Source organism: Phalangium opilio, unplaced genomic scaffold (assembly GCF_054372755.1).
Source record: "Phalangium opilio isolate 3A_F unplaced genomic scaffold, DU_Popi_V2 ptg000079l_1, whole genome shotgun sequence".
Taxonomy (NCBI): Eukaryota; Metazoa; Arthropoda; class Arachnida; order Opiliones; family Phalangiidae; genus Phalangium; species Phalangium opilio.
In genome coordinates, this window is record NW_028324187.1 from 4,797,237 (window position 1) to 4,814,236 (window position 17,000).

Below are 17,000 nucleotides of genomic sequence, written 5' to 3' on the forward strand. Positions count from 1 at the left end.
AAGAGACTTTGATAGTACAAGTAAGGATAAAAACCTTGTTATAAATAATATAGGATCAAATAAAGCTGATTATTCATGGTTAAAATTATGAAATTCATATTGTCATTAAGCAATGAATGAAACGATAGACCGATTTGATAGTAATATATGGGCGAGCCATTGTGATTATACCTTTGATGAGGTTCAGTTTTTATATGATGTTGCTATAGTCACCTATAGTGAAAGGTGAAAAATTCTATCCATGCGTTTCAAGGGCTATTTTGACTATACAAAATCTAACTAATACATAATTAAGCGTTGTGGAAGTTGTATTCTGATTTCACGGATTCAAACTATGATTTTGTTCATAGAAATAGTCTATAGATAAAGAAATCTCGTGGATTTATTGAAACGAAAAAAAAGAAAAAATTGGTATTAAATTGTAATGGTTTCGAGCTCATAATGGTTCGTTCGTCAATATGAATGAAAATGAAACTGTATATAGAAATATGTTAACCTAAATATCGATGCACATTACAATGCACTGATAACGCTACGAAATTCACGCATGCCCAATGGAGCTCTATTTGACTGAAGATAAGCTTAACATAAGCCCTTAACTACTGCACCGAATGACATGGTGTTTTTCGAATTGGTTTTTCAAAATTTAACTGTCATCTTCAAAACCACAAAACATGTTAAAAGCTATGAAGTTAGAAGACTTCTAACTTCGTAGGAATCTACTTCTTTTGAGAAAGAAATGATGGTTTGAAAACGGAAACGTATATACAGTATAGTTGGTCATTCTATGATTAATGCAGCGTCTTAGTATATAGCTGTATAGTTATTATTGAGTACAGGCGTTTCATATTACGTATATATTTTTTGGTTGTTCTTTTGGGGGGCGTCGCGTAACTCGATTAGGGATTGGTCGATCAATATGGAGACCCCTTTATATAAGAAAGCTATATTGTAGTACGAGACAAAATCTATTCTTAATGTACCTCCGTTCATTTTTTTATTCTTTGATTTTTTGTCGCGTGGAACACGAATAAAAATCACAGAACCCAGAGGTAGTGGAACAACATTACTCAATGACCGATTGCAAAAAAAGTATATCTCGATAAGAAAAATACACTTATTTCTGAGAATGAGGTAAGAAAAAACTATTACTGATTCAGACTCGACTAATGATCGGGATTTCTACCAACCGTTCTTCGAGTACAGAATATTATCGTCACATCTACACAATAGACAATTGCGACATCTTGATTTATAAAACAAGATACTAGGTCTATTTTTGACGTTGTTCAACTATTGTAAACGACGTTACGTTCTTCAAGCATAAGTTCATAAGATATGTTCATTCCATAAGTTTGTCATTGGTTACAAACTGGAGCTTGTAGTGAAGTAAAGTTGGTCATAGATTCGAGGTAAAGCGATGCCTGGTGATTGGGGCGCTGTCAAAGGCTTAGTACAGACTAGTAAATAGGGGGACATGAACTGCAAAATTAACAACCGAGTGTATGACTTCAATTCTCGCTTGTCGTTCCCGAACTAGCTCGAGCTTACGAAATATAGCAAGTGTCCTACTTATGGAACATATCTTATAAACTTACGAATGATTCAAGTTACTATTAGTCATCGTAGTGTCGCGTGTTTACTGTTGCGACTATGACAACTTATGGTGGTGAAAGGTTAAAGGTCAAGTCCTATTACAATTGAACTTTAATGAAATGAAACGTGGGTATTACCTGAATTTTCTGTGAATTCCTGATTATCCAAATTTTCCTGTAGGTGTGTTTGATACCCTGTCAAAGAAAGCAAAAACAAAATTAAATACAAACATTAACTTTTTTGCTTACAAGATTAATCTTCAACTTTGTAATTTTCCGCGAATTTGAATAGCTTTCTACAGGGAATGAGTGACCTTTGAGTTTCTGATGTGTGGGAGAAAAGTGGGCAAGTACTAAAACTATTGGAAGTTTTAGCCCATCCCATTAGAGCAACGTAGAAACTTCTGTAGAATTGCCGGTTTCAGTCTACCATCGTAACCATGGTAACGGTTAGTCGACTCGCATCGTTCTAGGAGAACGAAGCACAAGGAGTCTTGACAAAGATGAGGATACTTCTTGACCTCATCTCAAAGGAGAGAAAATCTAGATCTCTACCGAGTTAGGTGAAGCTCTTCGAAGATGGCGCAAGTTACGTGAACATGCTTGTAACAAATTTCATCTTTGGGATTTTACCCAACGAAGACTCCTTGTTATTAGTCCTCTTAGCATCGCGCGGGAATTGAAGCGTAAATTGCAATAACGGTGTAAAAATTCAACTTGCACGACACGGCTTATAAATTGAATATTTGAACTTAAGTATAACATTTCCGAATTGTAATACATATTGACTTTTACAATAACGAAGAAAGTTCTATCCTTGTTCGTATTAATTTCTGGAGAGCTTGCAATAGTTTTACAGTCACGCGAGATACGCCCTGACTTGTCACGTGGTTATAAGTTAAAATAACTGTGGTTAGCAGTAGGGAGTTTAAAAATATAAATATAGAAAGCTCAGACAGTTTTAGATTATGTTAAAGATAATCTATGCAAGACCATCTCCAAGAAGACATAATGTAGCCAGGGGCGTGCCAACATGAGCCAAAATGTTCTACTGGAGCGGGGGCAAAATGGCTGCCTAATGTTAAAGTCCCATAGAGTTGAAAATTTGAGCGGGGGCCTTCGCCCCCGCTGCCCCCGTAGTTGGCACGCCCTTGAATGTAGCCTAGGCTTAGAGGGATTACTTTACATGAAAAGAAAAAAATTGTTAGCGCATGACTTTGCGAGTCAAATCTTGATATAAAGGGGAAGGCTTTCGATTTACTTAGGCCTCGTCCAATATAGAAAGTAGTTTAAACTTAAATTGTTGGAGCCTGGATTGGGTGGGTGGAAGAGACGGCAATCAGGTATTAGCAGTAAGTAAAGACTACGATGGAAGAGCCCCTGATATTGGCCTATCCCTTTCCCACCTTTTCCACCGGAAACGACTTTTAGGGAAATGAAAGAAGAGAGGAACCGAAAAATTTACATCTAAAGTAGTAAAGAAGCCAAACCCTCCCTCCCTCCCTCCCTTGGTTCCTAAAGGCCATTTCTATGGAAGTCTCGTTCCATATCGGCGTAGCTTACTCGTGTCACGATTCTAAAACCTTGGGATTGAGAAACATGGGACGCAAGTTGGCACGAGTGTTCAAGAGATAGGGCGGATTGAAATAATGGAAAATATGAGTCCCCCGCTCGTTTTCGCGTAGACATGTTCTTCCCTGTGCCTGCAGAAATAAATTACATCTTGAAGTTGTGAAAAATGTATAGGGTATTACAAAGAATGGTAGGACAGAAGTCCAGTGGGTTCTATGAGCAATTTTGAGTGTAAACTATTCTACAAGTTATGATTTGAGTGTTTTATGAATGAACCCTTAAATTTAACTAATAAACTAAAAGGGGTCATCCCTAAAACACTCAAATTATAACTTAGAGCAAAATGTCATAGAGCACCCAGTATAATTATCTCTATTGAAATTTCAGAATTCTACAAAGGACATTCATTACCTTCAGTGTTATCTACTTTTCTTGAATAACAGCGATTATGCAAACTCACGCATTTATGAATAAAATGGCAGACATTGTTACAGTTTGCTATAGGTTGTTGACACTCTCAGATGTCAAAGACGGAAAACTTTCGGTTTCACATGTTTTGTTCCAACATGCACATCCTATCTTGAACAGGTACGGGGAAGATGCGACTAAAGCCAAGCGGTATCAAATATAAATCTAATCTACTTCAAGGCACCCTAATTGTATTTTCCATGAGACATTCGAGTTTTCCATTTAAAAAAAATGGAAAAAAGTGTTCACGAAGCATTGTGGACGTTTTTAGCCATATCGTAGTATACGATAGGCTCTTAGTTTGACCCGAGCCGTCCGTAGTAGTAGTAGTGGCCGGGGTTGTCGCTTCGTTATCGTCAGATTTTAGCTTAAAAGGAACTTTATATTACCACAACCCACCCATAGGGGTTACTGGGCTCGGTTAGAGATTTAATTTTAATTAAAATTTTTTCAGGTCAGACCCGGGAATCTAACCCGGGTCGCTGGCGTAGCAGACAAACATATTACCACTGAACTATAGAGACTTGATAGAAACATCGAGTTTTTTATTATTTATTTTTATCTCTAAAATGTCGGGGTGATGTGGGGTGGGGTACCTCTTAATTTGTGGGGTCGGATACTTATGAATTTGTATGTTTGGGGTTTTTATATTTATTTTCTTTTTATGTATGTGCTAATTAAATAGATAACGATTTTCCCAGTTTCCCTCATGTGTTTCGTTCTCGTTCAGTAGCTATCGTCATCTATGTTATGTTTGACTGGAACGTTTTGGCGGTTAATTCAAATGTGGGTTTAGATAGAGCTAACATAGTGTTAAATGAGCGTTATGCGTTTGATCATTTTAGTATTGCTAAAGGTAATTCGAGGGGATAATCACTAAAATGCGTAATCGCTATAACTAAACTTTCTCTTTCAAAAGTTTCTGGGCATAAGTCCTTGTTAGAAATTTATAAGATGCGATAAGTGTGCATCGGCATAAGTCTATGTTGTAAACTCATCGAGGGGATTATCACTAAAAACTATCTGTTCTTCGATTCGCCGGAATATTAGAATCACAGCATAAGTAAATTTATACGGTCATAATTTAATCACTGTTTAGAGTAGGGAATCGAGGGGCTATTCACTCTGATTTTATGCACGGTAAATCATTTAAGCATTGAAAAAGATAGCGCTATTCACTCATTAGGGTAGGGTATAGAGGGGTTATCCACTCATTAGGGTAGGGTATAGAGGGGCTATTCACTCGTACGATATGGCTACTATTACGAGCCCTTGGGCCGTCTTGTTGGTATTAGATTCAGATGATTTAAAATAAACAAATAAACATAAACAAGCAACAACAACGTGGGAGTAAATATGTGGTAGACGTAAACCGCAGGAGTTCAGAACTAAAAGCATGACTAATTAAGACTATTTTGTCTTGAAACGAATTTAATTTCTTGAGTTATAATTCACTTATGTTTATTCCCGCGAATCGTGTTCTGTTAAAAATGAAAGCGCGAAAGTTTAGGGCCAAACTAAAACGAAGCTTTCACAAGGTACAGGGCCCGAACTTAAAAATTTTAGAATTTTAAACGGGGGTTACGGAGATTGAAGTTGGGGTATTAGCATATCTAGTATAGTGTGAGAAGAAAGTGATGGATCTTGGAATAGGGTAGGGAAAAGGAGAGGGGGGTTTGTATCAAGGCTCAGTGATTTATCGGCTCCGGTTGACTATCCCGCGAGACTAAACCCGCACCCCCTGGTGGCAAGATCACACGCTTAAAAGATCAGATAGTTATTTAAGAAATTAAACATTTTATCAAGTTAAAAATATAAATATATATAAATGAGAGAATACATAGCTTCCAGACTAGGTGAGGATTGATACCATATACACCAGAAGCCCAGGGTAATATGCAGACTAAGTTCAGTACCAGTAGCTTGGCTTCCTGGTGTAAATTGTGTCAATCCTCCAAGTCCGAAAAATAGGTATACAAAATTAATTTTACATTTCACCATTTTTACAGTAATATTTCTATTAAATAAAAAATAAGTTTGTAGTTATTAATAGTAAAGGCGTAATTAAATTAGTAAACGGTATAAAGGTTTTAACACCATTGGTAACAACCATCTGATCTATTAATGAGAGCGCCCATCCGCGGCCATTTTTTTTTTCTTGGCCCGATCTCTTTTCTTTTCTTTTATCCTAGGGGGGCTTGGCGTACATTCGATGCTAAGTTTTAGGGATGAGTTATGAAACTTTCATAAACTGTTCAAAGAAAAGATAGTCCCCCACTCCCCTTTTCTTACCCCTACGGAGTTTCGATCTATAAATTTCGACGGAATTTCACCAGGGTTACTTCGGGTGGTTAATAATCACAACAACAATTTTGACCTTACGGAATCAAAAAATATTTATGGCGTTAATAAACAAAACAATTTAGAAAAATTAAAATTAATCTTATGATAAGTATGCTAAAATTGTTCATCTACCTGTTTCGTAGAAAATTAATCTATCAAACCTAGTATTTAATTTTAATTTAACTTCAAAAACAATACTTCAAATAATCCTGTTTTGAAGAAAAATAAAGAGAAGATGCAGATTGTAAATAATAGCTTTCATCCTAAGATTGCCTACTTTATTTTTTTAGGTAAATGCTTAAAATTATAGATCATTTAAACGTCACGCGTTGGTATTGAGGGTAGGGTAACTTAACCGATTTGGCTTTCAGTTGAACTCTGAACCCATTCCCGCAATAATTTTCTTTGAACTTTTTATTTTGACTTGATGCTTTTTATAAAGTTATGTACACAAATTGCGTAACGTGTACCTTCAGGTTGATGCGGTATTTCAAACTCAAAAATTCTTTTTTACCTCATATTTTCCGCTCTAAACTTGAACTGATGAATTTGATAGTCTCAAAGGGATATGGTAGCTAGAAGAAAGCGGAATTTATTTTTTAACTCAAAATCGTATTTTAATGGAAATAGTTATACCAAGAAAAAAAAAGAAATAAAACCTACACGATTTATTCCCTATTTGAACAAAATTCCAATTTAAATTCTACGTGATTTAAAAATTTCTTAACATCAATTTGTTTTCCTAGATTTACACGACGTGTTTTCATACCAACCTAGAGTTACTAGACTGCAATTTTTGATGTAACCTAGATGGGTCCCTGAGGATTAAATTTAAATGATAAGAACCAACCCAAACTCGGTTAACATAACAAGGAAAATCGTATATAAGTTAGCCCAGCCGATTTTAAATTTGAAATGTTTGAATCTACGCAAGGTTTGCGTGAGAAATGTTCTAAAGAAAAAGTATTCTAAAGTATACAGCATTTAGAATTTTCTCTAAATTACTCTGGGTTTATTCTATACAGAATCCGAAATAACATTTAAACTCTCGATTTCGTTCTTTTGTAAAGAACAGAAAAATCATTACCCATTTCACCTAAAAAAATATTTTTTCTTTTTTCGAGAAGGTCTTAGCCGAGCGTCCATGGGTCGAAAGAAGTAATGATACGGAACGTTCTTAGAACTGCACCAAAGAAACGAACAAATAATAAAGGATGGTCATTTATCTCATTTTCCTCGCTTAACTACCTTCCTTCCTCTTCTCTTTCCAGAGGTCTATTAGAGCTTCTGCTCTTTCGAACGAGGGACTAATCACTAAACGTTTTTTAAGTAAAACGTTAAAGCATTAAGACAAATATGTAACCAGTCTATTAAACACAGTCAGGAGAAAATCAGCGAAGAGAATGGGAGTCTGCAGCGACTCAACCAAACCCATCTATGATTTGGGTGAGTAAAATAATGCAAATTGTTTCCTGAAATTAGACCCTTTCAAAATGGAGTATGGTGTTTGACATGAACAGCTTCTTTTATTGAATAGGTGAGTCCAAAGACATTAAATACGAATTTGGTGGACTGGTAACGTCGTCGAAGCTCTACTGCGGTCTCCTTTTGAAAAGAGGGTATTGTTCCTGAACTGGTGAGCCCCTTGAACTTAAAGGACACAAGGTACAGTCCAATGCTTAGTACAAGGGAATAGCTACAATTTCATTAGATTTCAGGCAGAACCTAAACGAAGCCAACATCTACGCTCGATTAGTCCGCTTCCCTTAAAGTCCTTTTCACCAGTCCATGAATCTGCTAGTTCATCTTAACCTGAATCATCTCATCTACTAACTGATTAGCTCACTGAAGCTTCATTGTTGCCAGCTATTGTATGGAAAACTAGAAGCAACGAGGAATCGGAACGCGAAATATATCCCGTGTACCAAGGGAGAGAAACTCCTCACGTGGTGCAGAGTTAGGTACATACCAGGAACTGTTCTCAATGCATTAAGGACAATGTAATGATCCTTCTACTGCTCTGGTCAATGACCACCTTCCCCTCAACCTGCTAATCATTGTTCTTCATGTCGCGGGACAACCCTATCTACACAAATGAGATAGTTGAGTGACGAAAATATTTCATCTGTCAACTCGTTGCCTAGGAATGATAATTGCACTTCACTATGATAGGGGATTTGTCATTGTTTATAAACTTCAACTATCAGGCGAAGGTATAATAAAGAAAAACCAGCTCTTAGCTTATCAATTAAATTAACAAGACGAGATGACCGCAGTGAACCCTCCACGAATGACACCTACTTCTAAACGAGCATGCGCTGCCCTGGTATAACGGGGCACAGGTCAAGAGGTAAAATTATTAAGGCTTAACCATCCACTCTACTTTTTTGGGGACATCTATCCCTGCAAAAAAAAAACGGTTCCAAAAACAGTAGTAGTAGTCTTTTCGCTGGCCAATAGATGACATTTTGCTTTGTATAGACTGTATATACTTACCTGTAGATCTCTTCATATATATATATATATATAGACCTAACATTTCAAGGTTTTTTTCCTCTGTATTCCATTATACCACCTCCATTTTTTCTTATTGATTTTAGATTAGATTACTTATAACAGCCTGAGATTCCTTAAATACCCCGTGATCCTTTCTTAACTCCAACCCCTTTTCAAACTCTAAGAAAATCTTAGCTCGAAATGATAATAAAAATTCTTTGAAGTGTATGTTTACAGGCTCCTTTCATTAACGACCCAAAAAAAGTGCACTTAATTCGACATTAAAAATTACTTCTTTCTCTTTCTTACGTACAGTCTATCCTTGTTAATACTTGGCATCCGGAGATTTCGAGCTAATCGCCCCGAGAAATCTAAATCAAGGACCAGCCGCGGGGGAAGTAAGCCCTCGGAAGCCCCCAACGCAATTTGCTTAGAGAAATTAAATACTTTCAAATTTAAAGCTAATTCCTTCAAGGGGCTTTTCTTTTTCAAAAGCGTACGTCTTGCAGAGAAAGAAAAAAATGAATAAGACATTTTTTAGATTGGCACAAAGATGAAGACTATAGCACTTTACATTTGCTAAAGAAATAGACCCAAGACTCGTATTGAAAATAAAATACAGCAAGTAAAACATTTTGCTTATAAGTTTTCCATGGAGACTTCCTATATTTTATCAAGAAGGGATATCTAGTTTACTAGGGAGAAGCAATAAATTTGCCACATTTCTAGCTTTATCTCCAGTCCAAACGTATAGGTCCGGAGTTAATCCCCGCCTCTAAATTACAACCAGCATCTCATTGGTTCTTGAAAACTCACGTCACATCACGTCAGCGCGAATGACGAAAATTACGTATTTTCCTACTGAGGAGAGGCAGCGAAATAGCCCGGCCTCCATTTACGTCCCCCCTTGTATTTTGAAAGGGGGACTGGGACTATGGCGTGCGAATACTTAGGCATCATAACCTTCTCCTTAGTAAACTAGATATCGCTTCTTGATTTTACCTTAAACATAAATAGGTCTTGAAAATAATTTATAAACTGGAATCTTTAAACACGTGATATTTCAATCACGTGATTTATGGCAACGTTTACAGTGACAGTTGTCAAGCATGCAGCTTTTTCCGGAAGCTAAAAATTACCAGCACCCAAAAAAAAAATAAATAAGAAGATCAAGATGGCACTGCGCATAGAAGAAGTGCCTAAAAACTTGTCCACGCTGTCGGAATGATTTGAAGAGGGCAACGTAGCGTAGGCGTTTTCTAAAAATAATTCTAAGCTCTTTAATTCCTCCTTTTCGAAAATTGTTCATTAGGGGGAGATAGGGAAAGTTAGGGAGTACTATAATTAGCTTTAGTAAACTCTACCGCTTTCTATACATTACGAGAGCGCGTTTTTATTTTTTCTTCTTGGAAAGCGGATCACGGTGTGTTTCCTATTTTCTATTTCCTGATTTTTACTCCTACCATGAGTAAAGTAAATACCTGTAAGTATACACCTGATCTATTTTATAATTGAGAACAACCTGATAAATGAATATATTTCTATCAATTCAAAATTATTTATGTTTAGTTCTACTAAAACATAACCATAATTAAATTATTTATCAATATTGGTATTTGGTAATTCAACGTTTCCTTTCAAATAGCAGTTAATACTGATAACTGATCAGGTATGACTTATCTATAAGAAATCATTCCAATAACCTGTACGTAAACGTGTAGTGAGCTAGAGGATTCGCACTTAACCCTACTTATTAAGTTATATACACTTTAGAACTAATTTAATTATGATTTTAAGCGCCATATTTGCAAGATCGTATGTCTAGGCCGCTCACTACTAGTTTTGACATTCGGTTTTAGGTCTACTTTTAAACTTCAAATTATACCTTTGATGTCTAAATTCCGGCGAACGCCTTCAATTAACTCCCAAAAGTAATTACCCTCTATAATCGTGATTAAAATTGACCACAATTCAAAATGATTAGTATCTATAAACAATTTTCATACGAGTAAATCTAGCAAAATAATATACCAAAATACATCGTTCCTCCGAAAGAAATCGGCGTACTAACCAGACTTAGGAGTACTTATGTTATTTATGTCCGCTAGTCCTTATTAAGGTTCTCTGTGGATATAAAAAAGTGGAAATAACCTCTCCAAGAGAAGATATAATTGGTTAAAGGGAAGCGGGCCTTCGGGATATGTCGCCGTCATATCTCCCAAAGAGATCGGGACAGGACATGGGGGGATTTGGAACAAGCTCGTTAGCAACTGATTTGATAAGGCACAAAGTTTATTTCGAACGATTGCACAAACCCCCATTCCCATCCTCATCTTTCCTAGCTATATCCGCCTCTACGTCTTTTCCAAGTCCTAGCTTATCCAATGAGTAAGGAGGAATACAGCCCAGCATGCCCTATATCGAAGGCAAAGGGGAAGCAGGGTTCATTGAAGTAATGTTCAAGAACATTCTTTTTAAAATAACAGACAATATCGGAAGGATTTAATATAAGATGGTTCTAACAAATGCGGAAGGAAAATTTATAAAAGTAAATCTTGAAAATATATCTAGTCCATTATTTCACTAATATTATTATTATTATTATTATTTAAAACTAATATTCCTCACTATTTAAAACTGGTTTTAACACCCTGAATTAGTGTGGACAAGTTGCAGTTTCCGTTATCATAATATTTAACCATACTTCAAGAAACAATTCCTAAAATATTTGCGATGTCCTCATGCAGTTTAACCATTTCGAAAAAAGGTAACAATGTAAAGGCCTATACTAGCTAGCTAGGGTATCGCGTTCCCAATTTATTTCTTACTGGAGTATTTTTCGATCCCTTAAGATTTCTTCATTCCACCAAACTCCCTGATTATATGAGGAAGGGAAGTTAGGTTAAGTTCCTAATACGGAGGATTTCTCTAACAACAAACTGTAATTGCGAAGCTCTGGGATTTACAAGTTCCCCTTAAGAGTAAATAACCATATCGACAAGACTACATCCTCGCTTGACATCGATAACGAATCATAGTAGAGCCCCTTTTCTCCCTTACAGTAGGGTCAACTTAAACTATACCCGTGATAGTTTTGGAAATATAATTGAGAGGGAAAGTGTGATTCGTTTATTTCGGACGACTTGATTAAGAGCGCGCTCGCGAACGCGAACTAAAAATAAATATAGGCAAAATGGAAGACTATAGCTAAGCCTTGGACTTTGGTGATGGGAAAAATTCAATTGATTTGATTATCGTATTCAACCTTCCAAAAATAATTACAATCAAGTAAGTCCTTGGCCTGTGATCTATGATGGAATACACACATTCGCCTGAGATTTAGGCTTACTAGTAAAAGAAAGATCAATGACCTTCATAGGAGGAAGCTACAAAGGCTTAAGATTTCGAGATTCTTGGAAAATATAATCCGCTGCTCCTCATGCAGTATCAGGAATGTAACGTGATACACTTCAGAACCTTTTCTCCTGAAGTAGCCGTACTTCAGAGCAAGCAGTTTCAGACTAAAGTTGTTAATTCACGCATCGATAAAACCTACTTCCACAGACTGAGTCTTAGAAAGTTTATACTCCTTTGGGTTCTACAAATTCCGAATACTTTCCAAATTAGGAATAATATTACAGTAGAATATATATTTTACGTCTGTCTTTAAATCCCCAAGCTCCTTGGAGTAGAATTTTCACTTCAACGTGAAATAACTTTGACTCTATCGCAGAAACAAATCCAATCGTAACTACTCAAAATCAAACGGGTTAAAAGAAAGTGACGTTTTAAAAAAATCAAAGCGGTTCATTTTGAAAGCCGCGAAATCAGGAAATAAACCAACTTTGATAGGAAAGAAATAAGAAGCTTATCTTTTGAAAACTGATACATTTCCGAGAGACGTTCTATTCCGCTATTGCATAGGCAGGGTTCATTGAAAAATGGGTAAGCAATTCGCCTTCAAAAGCTGATACGAAAAAGTTCCCTTCTGGCAAAAATTCAATACGAAACTCTAAGCCCCTCGGAATTCCTATAACTGTTGCATTATTATACACATTACATGTCATAGAAGACACAGAATTGCTCAAAAAGAAAATATATTTCGCTCCAAGCTAATAGCGACATACCACCTTTGTAATTTTAGTTTTGTTATAAAATCTTTATATCAAAGTTGATTTTTAACTTTGCTAAATATTCATTTATGTAAAATAACCTTAGCTTCTCTACTTTTTGAACTATATATTTAAATAAATTTTATATAATAGTGTAATTTTCGCAGTTCGATCGAATATATGGTAAAATGTCGACCGATTATCCATTTTTTCAATCGTTTAGTCCCTCCATATTTAAGGGGTTTACACGTTAACCAAAATGCATATGACACTAAACTTTGATCAAATTTCTCCGTGGCGTTTATTTCTTCTTTAATGTTTGAAAAGAGCCTCGATCGAGTTTCTAACCATTTCTTCGAAGAGCCTTGGTATTACTCGTCTAAAGATACCAATCAAAAATAAAGGCTTCAGAAATGAAGCGATGAAAAACTTGAGCCTAGTACGAATACAGTAGATTAACATGCTTCGAAAGTTATCGAAGTCCTAAAGACTACATTGATAGAAAATCCGAACTAGGCAACGAAAGGAGAATAACGCGAGTTGACAACTTCGAATAATGCTCTTCTGTAAAATGTCACTCAGTTTTTAGAGTCGAACTGGCCGCTTCTGGGTATCTAAGCCTCGTCTGAACAAATCGAAACATTTTGTAAAATGCCAAACTGCCTTTTCTCAAAGGTTGTTCCCATTTTGTATCTGGGTCTTGACGCGTTCTTACAAGACTACAGACTACGTGGGATGAGTGGAAGAGGAAATAGAACCAGTTGGATAAAAGTGTATAGTTGGAAATGGCAGAGTGACTGTTTCTGACATCGCACATAAGTTTCGTCTCTCTCTTTCTTAAAGACCATTTCCAAAACCCTTTAACCCGCTTAAAGTGAACGTACAGAAAAGAAAAAGGAAGACTTTTTCTAAAAACGAAATAGAAGAATGATAATCATGGTTCTTTCAAGCATACGTTCATAAGATATGTCCCATAAGTTTGTCACTGGTTACAAACTGGAGCTTGTCATGAAAAGAGCGACATAGGTCATAGATTCAATGTAAAGCGATGGCTGGTGAGGTGCTTTCAAAGGCTTAGTACAGACTAAACAGGAAGATGGAAGTTCTGCAAAATTAACCGAGTGTAGTCTGTAATTCTCGCTTGTCGTTCTCGAACTAGTTCTCAGTAAGTCTCTAGCATTATGAAGTATACTTATTGAACATATCTTATTAACTTATGTTTCAAGTAAGGGTTTAAATTCTTCTCTCTTGAATCCACATTAATCTAAGTGAATTCGCATATTAATTTTGCAAGGAATGTACGAAAATTATAATGAATTAGGAAATATTTATTATCTAAGAAACACTTAACATGTCTAAAAATTGCAGTTTTTAGGCCTATTTATCATATTGTCAAATTTTTATTGAGTTTTCTAGTATATTTTACTTTATTAATCGGAATTGATTTGCAATGATTCGATAATTTTTAGATTAAAATCAAGAATTTTGATTTTTTTCTAACAAAAAGAAAAATTTTCGACGTTCCAATTAATCGATTCAGATTTCGATTATCTTGATTAATACTCTAACCGAAATCGTGTAACCCCTAGCTTTTGGATAAAACCGCGTGTCAATCTAAATTAATTAAGATTGGTTTTTATCTTTCGAAAGAAAAATAAAAAAAAAATAACTTGAAATTGTCTCCGTCCAAATATAATTCTGGGGATTTTTCAAAGAGATATTTCACTTTAAAAAAAAATAAAGAAAATAAAATGATGATTAAAATGAGCTCTCGAAAAAAAATGAACTATTTATCTTTGCCCATTCCTGCTAACCAATATATTCCACTCTAAAAATTCGAAAAGAGAACCAGAAAATAAAAAAAAAATAAAAAAAAAAATTTAAAATATTTCGTGAAAAGCAAAATAAAAATTTTGCAAAGGCCTAACAACTAGTCGATTTTTTTTCTTTACTCTATGTAAAACGGGAATATTTCAAAAAGGGTAATGGCCTCCGCATACTCTCGCAATCTATTCGGTACTCCACGATGAATTCGGACTTTAGGGGACCCACCCAACAAAAAAACTACGACGAAAAGAAGATTTAAGGGATGAACATCTTGAGAAAAAGCTGGAACACGCACCCAAGCTGTCTTAAGCTCGTCGAGGGCACCCTCCCCATTGGCTACCAACTTAACATCGTTTCGTTTCAATGCGAAATTGGAAGGGAATCTTATTTTCAACATGGACAATGGAACATTTTAGCATGGACTTTGTAAATACTGTCGTGCATTCGGAATTACGTCCAAGTTTCGTTAATATAACGTAACATTTTCAAATGGGAGCGGGGCGACGTGTCGTCTGCTCAATTTAAGGTTTTGATGGAACATTGATGGGTATTTGGATAACAAAGACCATAGATAAGGCTTCGAAGTTACCAGTCCACCAAAGTACTCTTGTTTTAAGTAGAAGTATCAAATTATTAAGCTAATAAAAATCTAAAATATTGGAGCCCAGAACTTTTATGATGGTACTGTATATTCTAAATCTTAACTTAAGAGTGGCGACTCCCTCGGTAAAGTCAAAATGTCCATTTAGAAGATCCAAAATGAAATAGGGGTAGAGAAATATACCATCCCCCCTTTTACCAAGTCCCTTATGGCTAAAAGTACAAAATCAACGAAAGAGCTAGCTAGATATTCCCATTGGGACCATCCACTCTGTCCCTACTTGAAGATACATTTGCAATCCCCCAGTGGACAAAAATCGCCATTAGTAAAGGCTAAACCCGACGGGAATTTGACAGACCGTAAATAAATTATTAACCTATACTCAAGGGGTCAAAACGAGCTTGACGATAAGGTTATTTCGTGTCAAAAAAAGCCAATGAAAAACTCAACTACATGCACTGTACGTTCAATCCATGTAAATCCAGACAAAGCTTACTAAAAAGCTATCTTATACAAAGTTTCTATGAACACATACCTTTAACACTACGCCGTTTTTAGTTTGGAAGAAGAAGGAACCAGCAATCAAGATAGAACAGTCCAATGGACACTTTGGTCAAGGGTATAGATTAAAATGTCCATTTAAAACTTAAGGTGGACTCAGAAATCTCCAACACTGTACTGTAATACCTCCCGTTAATTAAAATTATTACACTTGGTTAGTTATTTAGTTTAACAAACGTCCATGGTAAAATATGACTAAGCCAGGAACGTTGAAAAGGCACGTTGTTTCGCAAGGAAAGCTCGGATTGTACTTTGGATTTCAGCGTGAGTCATAGCTAACGAAACCTCGTATCAGTAGATGAAAATATTTTTATGGCGTTATTAAGGTCTAATATGGTCTATTAAACAGTTTTTTAAATTGTATATTTGAGAAAATGGTTGGTTTATATGTTCGTTCTATATGTACGTCAACTCGTTACCAACTTTGACAAAGCTTCACTACAGTAACACTAGGGAAAGGTTTTAGAAGTGGTTTTGGGTGAGTTTTTCTCAAGGTTGGGTTAGCGAACTTCTAATCTAGACTCGTAACAGATTAACTTTATGAATAACCCCTAATTAAACATCGCAAAAGTTATAAAAATATATTGATGTTGTGAATAAACTACTTCTCGATTTATTGTCTAAAAATGTAACCCAAGTTTTTTTTCCAATATTGTACCGTTATTTTGAAACCAATGCTTTAGTTTGACATACGTAATTTAATTTTCCCTTTAAGATCAGGTGGAGCGTGGGTTATCGGCTAACACGTAATCTAGGAATTAGCATTAGTAGAAGGTAACCATTGTAGCAAAATTCGATAGCCGATTTATTAGAGGATAGGGGATATGATTCATTGAAAAGGCCTTCCCCTGTACAGTACAAGGTGTTCCCCTTCTCTGTGGTCGTACCTATTACCTACATCCTGTGGAACTATCTTATCAAACGCGTCACCTCAACCTAGGGTTTTAGTTGAAACTATGGTACAGACGTTTTAGCTTCAGTTAATCAGATTATGATTACAGTTTGATATCTAGCTGGTATAGTCAAGTACTAAGCCCCCACCGACACTCTTGCACTACCAATTTGAAAAAGTCATGAAAATACGGTTTACTAATAAATATGAACTGTTAATCTAGTTTAACAATTATCAAATTTAAAGATGAACTTACGGAAATCTAATAAACAGATTATTTAGTATTCTGTAACTTTTTAAGGGTAATTAGGCCTCGTTTGTAATTTATACTGTTTCACGCGTAAATGTATTTAGAGGTTGTAAATAATAACAAAAATCAATTTAGAGAACTGTACTCGGTGAACCTTAACACCCGGTACACGGAGATCTGTAGGGCTCATTTGCTATAGAGAATATTAACGAATTGAGCGTTATTCGGGACGGGAATCGGCTCATTGAATCCTTGCCCGGATTAACGGCCACGACAGCCGGCT

At 35.8% G+C, this 17,000-nt stretch overlaps 1 protein-coding gene across 3 annotated transcripts in view; it reads right to left on the reverse strand.

The window, feature by feature from the left end:
• LOC149654304 (neurotrimin-like) overlaps positions 1–17,000 on the reverse strand; it is a 167,350-nt gene that overhangs the window by 100,413 nt on the left and 49,937 nt on the right. For all 3 annotated transcript variants that reach the window (XM_089845750.1, XM_089845749.1, XM_089845751.1), the window contains exon 2: positions 1,734–1,790. In XM_089845750.1, coding sequence (XP_089701876.1) covers positions 1,734–1,790 — 57 coding nt within the window. The remainder of the gene's footprint in view (positions 1–1,733; positions 1,791–17,000) is intronic.